Source organism: Vulpes lagopus, chromosome 16 (genome assembly GCF_018345385.1).
Source record: "Vulpes lagopus strain Blue_001 chromosome 16, ASM1834538v1, whole genome shotgun sequence".
In the NCBI taxonomy this organism is placed as follows: Eukaryota; Metazoa; Chordata; class Mammalia; order Carnivora; family Canidae; genus Vulpes; species Vulpes lagopus.
Window position 1 is genome coordinate 9,154,942 of NC_054839.1, and position 14,285 is coordinate 9,169,226.

A 14,285-nucleotide genomic window follows, 5' to 3' on the forward strand; every position below is an offset into this window, starting at 1 on the left:
CAGAAAGAAACCTACAGGTAACCCAAGTATTGGAGTTGTTTAATATAGACTTTAAAGTAACCGCGATGACAATATTCAAAGAATAGATGACAAGAATTACACCAAAGAACAAGAATCTATAAAAATTAGTCAAAAGAACAGAACTGAAAATATAATACACAAAATAAAAAACTCAATAGATGAGTTTAACAGCAAATGTACAGAAAGTTGAAGAAAGGATTAGTGGTAAGCTGAAAATAATTTTATAGAAAAAGTATATGAGGGTTATCCTACAACATACCTGTATATACCAACTCACTTTGAACAGTAATAAATTTGTTTTGCTGCTGATGGTTTTAAACAGGCAACCTATTTCAGAGGTAAACTATCACTCTAAATTTCAAATTAGGAGATTTGGGGGAAAAAAAATTTGGGTTCAGGTTACACTTTCCTACTAGATGGTTGAATTTGGTAAAGGCAGTATCTCCAAGCTTGTTTCTTCACTTGCAAAAGGATGTCTTGGTCAGAAGGTTAAGAGAAAAAAAAGAATATAAAATGTCCTATAAATAGCATATTTACAACATAAGCTGTATATCCATTATTCCTCTTCCTGGTAGAGATTACATTTCTGAGTATTTCTAGTATATTCTGAAGAATTTGCTCAGTTCAGCTCAACAGTGGAGGACAAAGGACATTCTGCTTGCCAGGGCTTTGGTTCTTTCCTCTTCCACAGGTCAAAATGCAGATATAGCAGGCACCTAGTCCATTCAAATAAGACAACAACCTAGGGGATGACTGAACCTGGGACCCTGAATGACCTCATGGTGGACAGCTGCCTCACCAGCTCAGACTAGCCAGCATGTTGAGTAGGAGATAAATAACGGTCCAGCTTATGTATGCCACTATATATGAACCCTCTTTGCTATAGCAGCTTAGCCTTCACCCCAACTACTATAGTACAAATGTAAATTATCTATTAAAGACAACAAAATTAAACAAAAGTACTACCTACAAACATATATGCAGAAAACTCTTCTCAAGTAGCTTTGAGAAATGAGAATATGAAAAAGGTAATGTCTCCCTACCTCATCCCCCCAAATAAGTGTTCTGCTTCAAATACCTCCAGAGAAAAGAAGCATTAAAAAAAGATCTGAGTTTATTTACATGGATGTCCTTGTCAACTCTAGAAAAAGCTGCTAGAGAAGGCTGATCAGAAGCAGAGGAGATATTTCAAATTAGGAAAGAACCAATGATAAGCAAGGAAAAGTACAGCTATAGACCAAGTATCTGAGAAGTTGGGCTAAAAATTCAATATAAATGAAAGTCTTAAAAAAAAGCATCCAAGGGGTCTGGGTGGCTCAGTGGATTAAGTGTCTGCCTTCGGCTCAGGTCATGACCCAGAGTCTTGGGATCAAGTCCCGCATAGGACTCCCTGCTCAGTGGGGAGTGTGCTTCTCCTTCTGCCATGCCCCCTGCTTGTGCTCTCTCTCTCTCTCTCTCTCTGTCAAGTAAATAAATGAAATCTTTTTAAAAAGAGAAAAAAAAATTAAAAAAAGAAAAAAGCATCCAGCAGTCAGTAAGAGGTTGTTGAAAGGTATCTGTACTTAGTGTTCATTGGGGTGAAGACTTTCAATTATTTGAAAGTGGGGGAAGAAAATCAGTCAAGATGGAAAACATCAAAGACTTGAGGAAAGACACAGACTTGGGGAGATGGTACCTCCGAAGGCCACAGAACCGAAGCTCAAGGTAATTGGCAATACTCTCCTCAGACTGATGTAACTGTAGGCAATCAGAACTTTGGGAGTCGCTGTGGGGTGAGCAGCGGCCAGAGCAATAATAAACTAACCTAGGCTAAGCCACTCAGAAGGACCATTTCTGTCAACAATGACCATCCTCCGAAAGCCTCTCCTAACAGTGGCCCACCTACACCAGTCCAGCCATGGCCCTGAGCCCCCACAGCCATTCAGGCAGAAGTCAGCTCAACACAACCCAAGTATTTTAAAAGGCAAATATTCTGGAACAGAGGTTCCTGTATTTGGTTAATACTCAAGGGGGGTATCATGTACCCCATTTAGGTTCCCTAATTATCTCACTATAACTACAGCAAACATACTCTTCAAAGTGTGTTGCAGCAGTGAGGTTCCCCCCTGCTATTCTTTTAAGTGGACCCCCAGGAAAAATGGGATGCAGCAGGGGGCAGGACATCATGTAGTTGTGGGAAATGGTCAGTTATGGAATAAGAAATAAGGGTGTATTTCTTCTCGTCTGGGTCAGAAAGTCAGAGGGAATGCAGATTGACAGTGACTACTGATTAAAAGAAACACTTCCTTTTTGTTAATGCTGTCAGAAAGCATCAGACGTTGTAGGATAATAGAAACATGAGCAAAGACTGAATACAAGGAAATATTCAATGACATATAAATACTAGAAAGATGTAACATGTCGGAAAAATAAATGTCCAGTTTTGCTTCCATATTTTTAAAAACCACGCAATACAAAAAGTGTGCAAATACTTTTAATTGTATTATTTCCTCACAACAAATTCATTACAAAATGTTAGTTGTACCTGATAATCGGGAACACATGGACTTAAATTAGCTTTTTCTCTTTTTTCCTCTTATACCTCTCAGTTTCCCCTTTCTCTTCCCAAACACAGATCTGGCAGTCACCAGCACTGGCACTGGCCCCCCACCATCATCGTCACTGGAGCTGCTGGTGGTTGCACCTTGGTCCCTGGCAGGAGCAGGTGTCACTGCACTCTGCAAACCTGGGTGGCTGGCAGGTGACTCCAGGGCTGCTCCCCTGCAGTGCATGTTCACCGAAGACCCACACTCCGTGTCCTCGCCTGAAGAGGTCCCAGATGATGGCGAGAGGCAGGCCCCCACAAAAAACCCACCACATCTTCTCTCTTGCTTGGAATCTGAAAGCCTCTTTTTTTTCGGGTTTGATGACTCTTTCCATTTATTTACGATGCTTCTCTTCTGGGTTTTTCCTTTTGCCTTATCAGGGAACTCAAAATCATTCTCCATGGCAACAGACACTGCTTCTATTTCGCTGGCTGCTGCTTCTCGCTCTTTTCTCAGCATACATGTCACAGCTCTGTTAAGTCTCTGGCTCCTAATACCCTTAGCATCTTGTCTCTCCTGTTGAGCTAATCTAAAGAAAGAATCAATTCGGAGCTGCGTCTAAAAATGAAATGAAATAAAAAAAAAAAAAATCAGGCGAGTCAGTCAACTTTCTGAAGCAAACCAAAGAGCTTCACCTTGGTCACTAGCTTTGGAGGACTCTTTCAGAGAATGTGAATTCCTTACCTTTCAAAAGCCAAATCTCTCCCACAGGATTTACGGCAGCAAAATTTTATTTTCTAGATCATACTTGAAGCAATATTGCATCACCTCTATCTGAGCCCTCTGTCCACAGCTAACTAAGTAGCCCCTTCCCAGGTACTCAAAGACAGTCGTGTGTTTTTCAGTAGCCAAAGATGCCATCTTCTTTTGGAATAGCACAGCCTCAGGAGTCTGTTTCTAAATTCCACTCTTCCCTTCTCTTAAAAACATCGTCATCATGCAGTATGTTGAGGAGGCAACCACATAGTACTACATACTGGGGACCATGGGAAATGGTCATGCCCTTTGTTTAGGAATCCAATTTTAGGAAGACATTATTAAGATAATAGTTACATGTGGGAGAAGTTTTATGCCTAATGTTGATCACAGCATTATTTATGAAAACCTGATAATCAAGGGTCCACTAAGTGAACTGAACCAATAAGTGAAATTTCTTTGAGGCAATGTCATCTGGTCATTTGAAATGACAAAAACCATGCAATATACAGAAAAAAAGTCTTTGGTTAATAAGTATGAGGGGGGGGTTAGAAATATCAAATTGTATTTATGTATGATAACATATATGTGAGAAGCAAGGGGTGGGGAATAAAAGAAAATAAACCTAAATGTTAATATTTGTGTGAGAGAAAATAAATAATGGATCATTTCAATTCACTTTTTTTCATTTTCTAATTTTGGGGAAATAAATTTATATTAACTTCTTTTTTTATATATAAACTTCTTTTTATATATATATATATTAACTTCTATAATGTAAAGGAAGAAACATATTCCAACAAAATTTATCTGAAATAGTTAGTCACAAAGCCAATAAGCTTTCCCTGCCTTTGGCATAAATGTCTGCATTACAGAAAGTCATCAATTAAGCAACAAGAGACTTTCTTCAGAAAGCCCGTCTTTTTTCAGAAAGGCTGTCCAGGACAGCCTGGGTGGTCAGCGGTTTAGCACTGCCTTCAGTCTAGGGCGTGATCCTGGAGACCCAGGATCGAGTCCCACATCAGGCTCCCTGCATGAAGCCTGCTTCTCCCTCTGCCTGTGTCTCTGCCTCTCTCTCTCTCTCTGTGTGTGTGTGTGTGTGTCTCTCATGAGTAAATAAATAAAATCTTTTAAAAAAAAAAAAGAAAAGAAAAGGCCGTCCAGCTCAGTTTTTTCAAAATTAAACAAACCTAATGACAATAGGTTTAAATATAGGTATTCTATAGAATATGGTCTCATTTCTACTAAGTGGTTAACCTGTACATATATTTTGGAGGCTGTTCCTGGGGCAGGAACAGTTTTCTGCATGGGTAGAAACATACAAATAAAGCAAGACATGATTACCTACCCACCCACAGAACTGAGGGCCATACAAAGGCCTCATCTCTCCCCCCAAAATTTCTCCTGCCAATGTGCCACAGTGATGATGATTCATTTATAGAACAAGAACATTCATACTTGGATAGAATTTATTTTTTTATTTTTTATTTTTTATTTTTTTTTAATTTTTTTATTTTATTTATGATAGTCACAGAGAGAGAGAGAGAGGCAGAGACACAGGCAGAGGGAGAAGCAGGCTCCATGCACCGGGAGCCCGATGTGGGATTCGATCCCGGGTCTCCAGGATCGTGCCCTGGGCCAAAGACAGGCGCCAAACCGCTGCGCCACCCAGGGATCCCACTTGGATAGAATTTAATGATCAGGATTACTTTGGACTAAATACTTCCTAGACTTTTTTTGAAATGCAAATAGCTCTGAAAAAGTAAAATAGTCAACTGTAAACACCTCAGTGAGCAATCCATTATTAACCTGGTTTTTTCAAAGTCAAAATGAACACTCACAGTCCCCAAAGTCCAGCCATAAAAGTGAAATTGAGAAATGAAGATAAGGGATCCCTGAGTGGCACAGCGGTTTGGCGCCTGCCTTTGGCCCAGGGCACGATCCTGGAGATCCGGGATCGAGTCCCACGTCGGGCTTCCGGTGCATGGAGCCTGCTTCTCCCTCTGCCTATGTCTCTGCCTCTCTCTCTCCTCTCTGTGTGTGTGTGACTATCATAAATAAAATAAATAAATAAATAAATAAATAAATAAATAAATAAAATGTTTTTAAAAAAAAAAAAAGAAATGAAGATAAGGTGCAGTTTCCCCTTTTTCTGTTTTCCTCCATTCCCTTATCTAAAGTGTAAAAATTTTTAAATGTATGTTATGAGCCCTAAAATAAAAGAGTAACCAACCGGTCTTTAAGAGCTGACACTGACAGCTTTTCTACATTCACTCCTTACCCTGAACTTGGGGAAAGAGTTGCCATGATTACCTGCTGGGCATTCAGTTGCTTTAATACTGGAAACAGAGACTCATCTGTCTTCGTCCTGTTCCAGCCAAAATAACGCTGACAAAATATGCAGGCAGTTAAGGCTTCTACATGTTTTTAAAGATATTTAAACAAGTGATAAATAAAAAGTTGCAAAGAACTCACCCATAATTTCATTCCCTGTATCTCTAAAGATTTTCATATTTATAAAGAATAAAGTAGTAAGAGAACAGAATGACAAAACAATTACTGCAACATAATCACATGGCCCTGTCTCCTGTTCAGTGTCCTCTAAGATAAAACATATCCAACTCTCATTTTAGGATATCAGAGGCTCATTACTAGGAAAAAAGGTTAACCTAAAACAAAAACAGGTTTACAGATATCATACATATTTCTTTGATAGTTAGGCTAATACTACAGCAAACATTTAATTATCTATCCAAATAGTTATCTAAATATGCAGAAAAGAACATATAAATAAGAATAAAGAATAAAACTAATACTCTTTTCTATTCTTTCAGGATGAATAATTATATGGTTGTATCTATGAATGCTCATCACTACCTATTTCAAATAAAGATCCTCTTTAAATGAATTATTCATAATAGCTAAAACATGGAAGCAACCCAAGTATCCACCAAGAGATGAACAGATAAGCAAAATATAGCATATCCACACAACGGAATATTATTCAGCCTTAAAGAGGAAGGACATTCTGACCTATACTTTGGCATGGACGAGCCTTGAGGACTTAGTGCTCAGTGAAATATGCCAGATACAAAAGGACCAATACTGAATGATTCCACTCATAGGAGGCACTCACTAGTCAAAACCATGGAGACAGGAGGTAGACTTGTGGTTGCTAGGGGCCGAGGGGAGAGAAAGGGATGGGAGGGGGAGTTGTTAATGGATCTCAAGCTTCAACTCTTTTCAGATGAAAAGAACAGGGATGGATTTGGTGACTAGTGATTATTGCACAACAATGTGAATGTATTTAATGCCACCGAATGTTATGCTTAAAATGTTAAGATGACAAATTCTGTTACTTTACCACCCCCAAAAAAACAATCTATGGAGAAAGAAAAAGGAACATCTTAGATAAACAGTATGAAGAAAAAGCTGATCCAAGTTGATGTTCCCTACGACTCAAAAGAAAACACATATTTGGCTCAGTACTCCTTTATGTTTTAAGGAGTAAAAGGATACTCTCTAATCTTGTCCAGATCTGGTTTACCCCACAGAAATGATCCCCTGGAATCATCCACCACAGGTTTGAGGTAAGCATCCGCAACAGCTGGATTGGGAAAGCCAGGTGTGAGCTGCAGCTTGCGTAATTTTTTTTTCACTTTGGTATCATAAGGGTTAGGTCTTATCTTCTTATTTTTTTGAGCTTCATGCCACCACTCTCTATAAGGGAAAGGAGAGAAGGCTTCATGACGTATAGTGGATGCACCACAGATAAAGGTAAATGTAAACTCAAGTGCCAGAACAAATCCTATGACCCACAGAGTAACCAGAGCAAACACAGAATACAAGCTCACTCTGCCCCTGGCACTGTGTCAGCTGTTGTACATGCCCGATCATCACCTGAGCACAGTCCCACCACCAACCTTACCTCACAAAGGACGAAACTGACCACAAGCAGAAGTCACTACCTGCTCAAGATTCCACAGCTGGGACTAATGCAGTCAGACCCTGAGAATCACCCTCCAGATCTCACAACTTCTCCGGGGCTCTTCTTCAGCAGGAAAATGAAGTGATATATCTGTATCATTTACCTCAAATCAACTACAATAATAGACCCAAGAATATTTAACAGTATGTAAAAATACCAAGAACGTGTTACATCTTAAAAAGGCAGAACACAACTCTACATCAGGTATAACCCCAATTTTGGAGAAAATGCATATATGTGAAGAAAAAAAAAATAAACAAGGCAATTTAAAATAATAAAAGCAATGATCGCTATTATTTCACTGTATCAGGCAATGTTTTTTTTTTTTTTTTTTTTTTTTTTTTTTTTTTTCAGGCAATGTTTTAAGCAAGGATACAGCTGTTCGTTTTCTTCTTTGTATTTTATTCCTTTTTCAGTTTTCCCATTGTGAGCATAAATTACTCTGGCAAGTTAAAGACAGCTAGCCACACATTCTTTGATTCTCCTCCAATCCAGAAGTGGCGTCCATGTCCCCTTCTCTTGAGCCAGGTGAGCTCTATGACTGAGGAAGTGACACTGTGCCAGGTCTTACGAGACTGTCGTTTCCATATCCTGACCCTTGGAATATCTACCTCAGAAGCAGCTGACATGGTCTGTGGAAGCTCCAGCTGGTAAAGAGGTCCAGATGGAGGGGGTTCGAGGCCCCGGCCCACTGTTTTGGCTGAGTTCCTGGCTGACAGTCAGCATCACTGGCCAGAAACGTGGCTCTATCACCAGTGGATCCTCTAGCCCCGCTGAGCCAACCCCCAACACACACAGAATCTGGCAAGACCTGCCCCTGCAGCCTCACCAAACTGCAGGTTCATGGCAAAATCAATGACCATTGCTGTTTGAAGCCACTGAGGGTTAAAGTATTTTATAATGCCACAGAGATAACCAGAAAAATGTACACAATTAGGAAGAATAAATGGCATAAAGTTAAAAACAAAGAAAACCCTCACCAATCTACGCATTCAATGAAACGTTACAAAAAACAAAAACCCTCTATCTCATGTTCCACTGTTTGACATACTTAGTGGTATTAGAAAACGGACTCAGAGCTGTTCTCAGTCTCACTTCAACGCAGGAGTGCCACCTAGCAGTACAAAAGTCTAACTGCAGTCTTCACTGCAGGATCAAAAGGCAAAAAGTAAGATCTATCCTCTTCACCTTTACAAAACGGTTTCCAAAAGTGCGCTAAGAGAATACCTATAATTCTTGCCTACTCTCTTTAGAATTTTCATCTTTGAGATAAGTTAGTAATCACAATTGTCCGCTACGTGGGTCAGCACAACATGTGGAGCACTCATGACACGGAAGAAATCTCCTTAAAGCAGGAGAGCCCAGCACTACCATCAAGATGAAAGATAGCCTCTGCAAATCAGCCGAGCTGTGGGGGGACACAAAACGGGGTGGGAGTGACTGTGATAAGAGAGAAGGATTTGTGCCCTGGCCAGCAATCTCTGGGCATTTGTACCTAGTGTTTTCAGATCCCATTCTCCCCGCGGACAACCCAAAATGTTCTGTGAAAGCGCCCCTACTTTAAATGTTGGTAGCCAATTCTGAATGAAGGCTCCATAGAAGAGCACAGCATGTGTATCTTAACCAAACACAGCTGGGCTGAATACAGTGGGCAGGCCCCGAGTAGCTCCACCAGAAGGGGTGACAAGCTGGGGTCTGGTCAGCAGAAGGAAAAGCAGAAAAGAAAGCAAGGCGACATTCTCAATCTTTCTGCTCTTCCACCTCTTCCTGCTCTCTAACTCTGCATCTATCTTAAATGTTCCTGAGCCAGGTCCAGCTCAACTGCTCCTCTCTGCCACTGACCAGCCAGACAACCAGAGCAAATGGCTAAAGCGGACTCTAAAAACGTAAACCACTCAACTAACAACAAATGAGCAAAAACTGTTGAAAGAAAAGAAATATGGCATAAGCAGGCATTTACTATACCAGAAGTTCAAATTTTCAACAAATAAAAAAATTTAGGACATCAAATTGAAAAGCTAAACACCATTTTTACTTATCCTGAAATAATGTTAAGAACCCAAAGATATGTCTATGAAGACACTCAAATCATGTTTGTTTAGACTTTAAAAAAATAGGAACAATAGGCGTGTGATTAATCAGTCATGATCTATCAAAAGACTACAATGGAGTCATTAAAAACTTTATTCATCTATACATTGTTGATAGTATGCCTGTTCTATCACCAAATGAGTTACAGGTAACATAAAAGTATATGGTATCATCCCGTTTCTATAAAAAGAAACAATACACACTTGTATGAGTACACATGTATACATATGTTTGTATATATATAATGAGTATACATGCATAGAAAAGTCTAAAATTATATAAACCAAAGTGTTAACTGTAACCATCCTTTAAATTCATATTTCATAATTTTTCTATTATTTGTATAATAAAGTTATTTGTAGTTTTTCAAGTTATTTCTGTACCATGACCTACAACCTATCTCATAATTTACTTCCAGTATATTATCTCCTTAATAAAATGAAAATCATGACAAGACAGAGAGAGAAAGCATACATTGGTACATGTGCTATGGCTGGAGTACAGCAAACATTAAAACCACTTCTGCATTTAAGTTTTAATTCCAATCACTGATTCTTTAGGAACACCTGAGAATTTTTCAGACAGAGAAGATACAATTGGAAGAACTCCAAAGAATCATTAAATCAGCTACCACCAAATAGTACCTTATGACAAGCTGGTGGTTAGAAAATGCCATCACAACTTCTAGAATAGACTAAAACCCATGGAATTGTGAAATTTAAGGTATATGGCTTACTTTCCAATGTTTTTAAACGCCATCAAGGACCAACCTTAAGAAAGAACTCTTTCACAGACATCCTCCTAAACACCACCATCCCAGAACCTCCATAATTTTAAAGTGTAGCCCAAGGGTGGCACAATGGTAGGTTCTGGGTAGAATGCAGCACCACCACTGAACACAGTGGGGTACACAGAGCAAGAAATAGGACAACAGGGCTCGGGGTAAAGTTCTTAGTACTGTATTTCCATGCCCCCTCTGGCCCCCTCTTTCAGGACACTTGACACATGGAGGTACAGGGATGTGTTTGCTTCTGTCTCCCCAACAGTGTGGAGCTCCTTGAGAGCACAGCCTATAGCTTAGTCAACTTTCCTACCCGAGCCTAGCGGGTGTCTGACACATAGCAGCTACTCAATAAGTATGTGAATGAACGAAATAGGGATTTCTACTTGCCTGTGAAATCCCTCAGGCCTGGCTATGTAACCTTAAACCAAGATAAGCCTTGTGTCTCTTTAAAAATTATCTCAGCTTTCACTTAAGTCTAGAAAAGGGAAAACAAATTTGGTAACCCAATCAGTTCCAGTGATTTGTGGCAGTTCATGATGTAAATAATAGTTCTATTTGTTAATTGGATATTTTTTTAGAGATTTATTTATTTGAGAGAAAGCGAGAGAGAGTGCAAGAGAATGCACGTGTGTGTGCAGGGAGGGGAGAAGCAAAGGGAGAAAATCTCAAGCAAACTCCATGCCGAGCACAGAACACAGAGCCCAATGTGGGCTTGATCCCACAATCCGGAAACCATGACTAAGCTAAAACCAAGAGTCGGACACTTAACCAATTGCAACACTCAGGTGCTCTAAATTGGATATTTACATAAACATTTGAATTAAAGAAATTAAGAAAGAACTTACGAGAATTTTAGGAGAGGTTCCAGGCCATGTCCAGGGAATTCATTCAGAATTTCCATGGCTGTAACACAACCAACAGTTGGTATTCCTTCTGTATAATCACTTCCAAGCAAATAGGCCAAATTTATTAATTTGTTCCGGTCTAATCCTATAAAAGTAAAAATCATTTAATATCTTTAAAATTTTTATTACAACACACCAAACAAGATTCTGCCTCTGGGCCTCTGCAGTATCTAAGCCCTTTTTCCAACATGCTCATCCCTAAGGTATGTATAACACTACCTCTTTTTAGGCCCTAGCCCAAAAGTTACCTATTAATAAAGCCTTTCCTGACCACAACTCTATATACAATAGCACATGCACTTCCTGTGACTGTAGGTCACCCTAATCTCTTGTACAGTTTTATTTTTCTACATGGTAATTATGTCAAATTATGATTTATGTTTATTTTCTGTTTCTCCTCCTAGCCTTGTATTCTCCACTGTTTCCCCCACTGCCATGAACAAGAGCTGGCATCAGGAATTACTTGATAAATATTTGTTAGATGAATGGGAAAGTGAAGAATCACTGCCAGAAGCACCAGCACGGGGTCATGAAGTTAATGACTCCAGCAGGAGTGACTCCACCTGCCTCCCCTCTCTACCACGTCTGGTTTACTTCAGAGATCTCAGGGAACCAGTCAAAATCTAAGCCGGTCAGGTAGCTGAAACTGCATAAAATGCCTAAACATGACTAGGGTTTTAATTTCTCTTTTTTTTTTAAGATTTATTTATTTATTTATTCATGATAGACATAGAGAGAGAGAGAGAGAGGCAGAGACACAGGAGGAGGGAGGAGCAGGCTCCATGCCGGGAGCCCGACGTGGGACTCAATCCCGGGACTCCAGGATCGTGCCCTGGGCCAAAGGCAGACACTAAACCGCTGAGCCACCCAGGGATCCCCGGGTTTTAATTTCTTAATTTTAATTTAAAAATCCTATTCCTCTATAGAAGCAAATGATCACTTATATGGAAACTTGTGTAGAACTACCTTTTCTAATTAATAACATCAAATTAGTTCCTTGGAAGGGAAAAAATTCATAATACAATTTCTAAGGGTAAATCTCAAAAAATAATCATACTCTGAAGTCTTACCAAGTTGGTTGTGAAAGTCCACGTACTGGTAATATTCTACAAACTTGTTTTTATTAAAAAAGTTTTTATAGACATGCCGTGCTCCAAACAGCCAAATATCACTATCATCAGTGATTGTCCCAGAAGTTTGATCAGTCAGGTCCAGGATGGCACACTGAGCCTCTGCTTCCATGGGAGCCTCGATGTAGGGAATGCCAAAGAGGCGAAGAAGTTCCTAGAGAGTCAGAGACATGCCATGACCCCTGTGAAATGCAGGATCTGGCCTTGACCAGAGATGGGAGCAGTGCATACACATTTTATTTAAGGCATTCCCTCGGGGAATTCGATTAAGTGACAACAGCAGTAGGTATTGCTAAAGGAGCCCCGGGTTGTACACCCACCTGGCTTTCTAGGAACATCTGCCCCGTCACAGTAGCAGCCGTTCGTTCTTGCTGCTGCTGTTGCGCTTTCAATGAATGCTGCTGTGCTAACAGGTCGTTCTCCAGAGTCTCCAGTTCCTCCTACAAAATAATTTCATCTGTAGATAATTATATTAATGATCCAATTAAGCTCATTTGTTACAAAAAGCCTGCATTTCGTCTGACTAAATTACCAAGCAAGCTTTCCCACTTGGATTTCTGAGGAAGTCTGTGATATCTTTAGAGTTTCCTCACTAACTCACACAGATGTGGAGGCCATCTCCAGACAGCAACCTACTCGAAAGAGGAGCCATCAGCAAGAACACAATGCATGCAAATAGAAATTGCACGAAGAGAAACTGGAGAGGGGCGCCAGGCTGGCTTATTCAGTTACAGCACACAACTCTTGATCTCAGGGTTGTGGCTTTAAGCCCCACATTGGATGTAGAGATTACTGAAATAAATCTTAAAAAAAAAAAAAAAAAAAGGAAGAAAACTATGGTATACATATATACAATGAAAATACTATTCAGCCATAAAAAAAAAAAAATGAAATCTAGCCTTTTGTGACAACATGGATGGACCTCAAGGGCATTGTGCTAATAAAAAAAAAGTCAGAGAAAGACAAATACCATACGATCACTCCTATAGGTAATCTAAAAAAACTTTTTAATTAAAAATTTTTAAGAAGTTCGTCGATACAAAGCATAAACTGGTGGTTGCTGGAGAGGGGGAGATAATGGGTAAATTGTTGAGTTTTGGGTTTAAACAAATTGAATTTAAAAAACACAGAGTGAGGGGCATCTGGGTGGCTCAGTCAGTTAAAAGTCTGCCTTCAGCTCAGGTCGTGATCCTGGGGTCCTGGAATCAAGCCTCATCTGGGGCTCCCTGCTCAGCCAGGGGCCTGCTTCTCCCTCTCCCTCTGCCCCTCCCCTTGCTCAATCTCTCTCTCTCTCTCTCTCTCTCTCTCTCTCTCTCAAATAAAATCTTAAAAAAAAAAAAAAAAAAAAGAGTGAGATACCACTTCCCACCCACGAGGGCGACTGTAATCAAAAGGACAGATGTTAGTAAGTAGAATGTGGAAAAAATGGAACCCTCATACACGGTTAGTGGAAATGGTGCAGACTTTGGAAAACAGTTTGACAGGGCTTCAAAAAGGTTAACATAGCTACCCTGTGACCCAGCAGTTCTATTCCTAAGTGTACACCAAAGATAAATAAAAACCTAGGTCCCCACAAAAACTTGTACATGAATGTTAAAAGCAGCATTATTCATAATAGCCAAAAAGTATCAACAGCCCAAATGTACATCAAATGATGAATAAATTGTGGTACACATCCGTACAATGGAATACCATTTGGCAATAAAAAGAAATAATTAGGGATCCCTGGGTGGCGCAGTGGTTTGGCGCCTGCCTTTGGCCCAGGGCGCGATCCTGGAGACCCGGGATCGAATCCCACATCGGGCTCCCGGTGCATGGAGCCTGCTTCTCCCTCCGCCTGTGTCTCTGCCTCTCTCTCTCTCTCTGTGACTATCATAAATAAATAAATAAAAAATTTAAAAAAAAAAAAAAAAGAAATAATTACTCACACATGCTACAACATGGATAGACCTCGAAAACATTCTGCTAAGTGAAAGGAGCCAGAAACAAAAGGCCACAAGCTATAGGATCCCATTTATATAATATGTCAAGAAAGGACAAGTCCATAAAGTAGATGAGTGGTCTCAGATGGAGAAGGGACAGGAA

General features: G+C 39.9%; 1 protein-coding gene across 9 annotated transcripts in view; it reads right to left on the reverse strand.

The window, feature by feature from the left end:
• Positions 1-2,478: 2,478 nt before the first annotated feature.
• The window catches only part of ERCC5 (ERCC excision repair 5, endonuclease), a 32,993-nt gene continuing 21,186 nt past the window's right edge, over positions 2,479-14,285 (reverse strand). For 4 of the 9 annotated variants that reach the window (XM_041730953.1, XM_041730954.1, XM_041730952.1 and 1 more), the window contains 6 exons: positions 12,521-12,640; positions 12,141-12,354; positions 11,011-11,155; positions 6,822-7,022; positions 5,616-5,700; positions 2,479-3,164 (listed from right to left, as the gene is read on the reverse strand). In XM_041730953.1, the coding sequence (XP_041586887.1) occupies positions 2,574-3,164; positions 5,616-5,700; positions 6,822-7,022; positions 11,011-11,155; positions 12,141-12,354; positions 12,521-12,640 (1,356 nt within the window). In that variant the 3' untranslated portion in view covers positions 2,479-2,573. Of the gene's footprint in view, positions 3,165-5,615; positions 5,701-6,821; positions 7,832-11,010; positions 11,156-12,140; positions 12,355-12,520; positions 12,641-14,285 lie in introns of those variants that run through there. The other 5 variants (XM_041730955.1, XR_005984048.1, XR_005984049.1 and 2 more) reach the window with 5 other exon arrangements.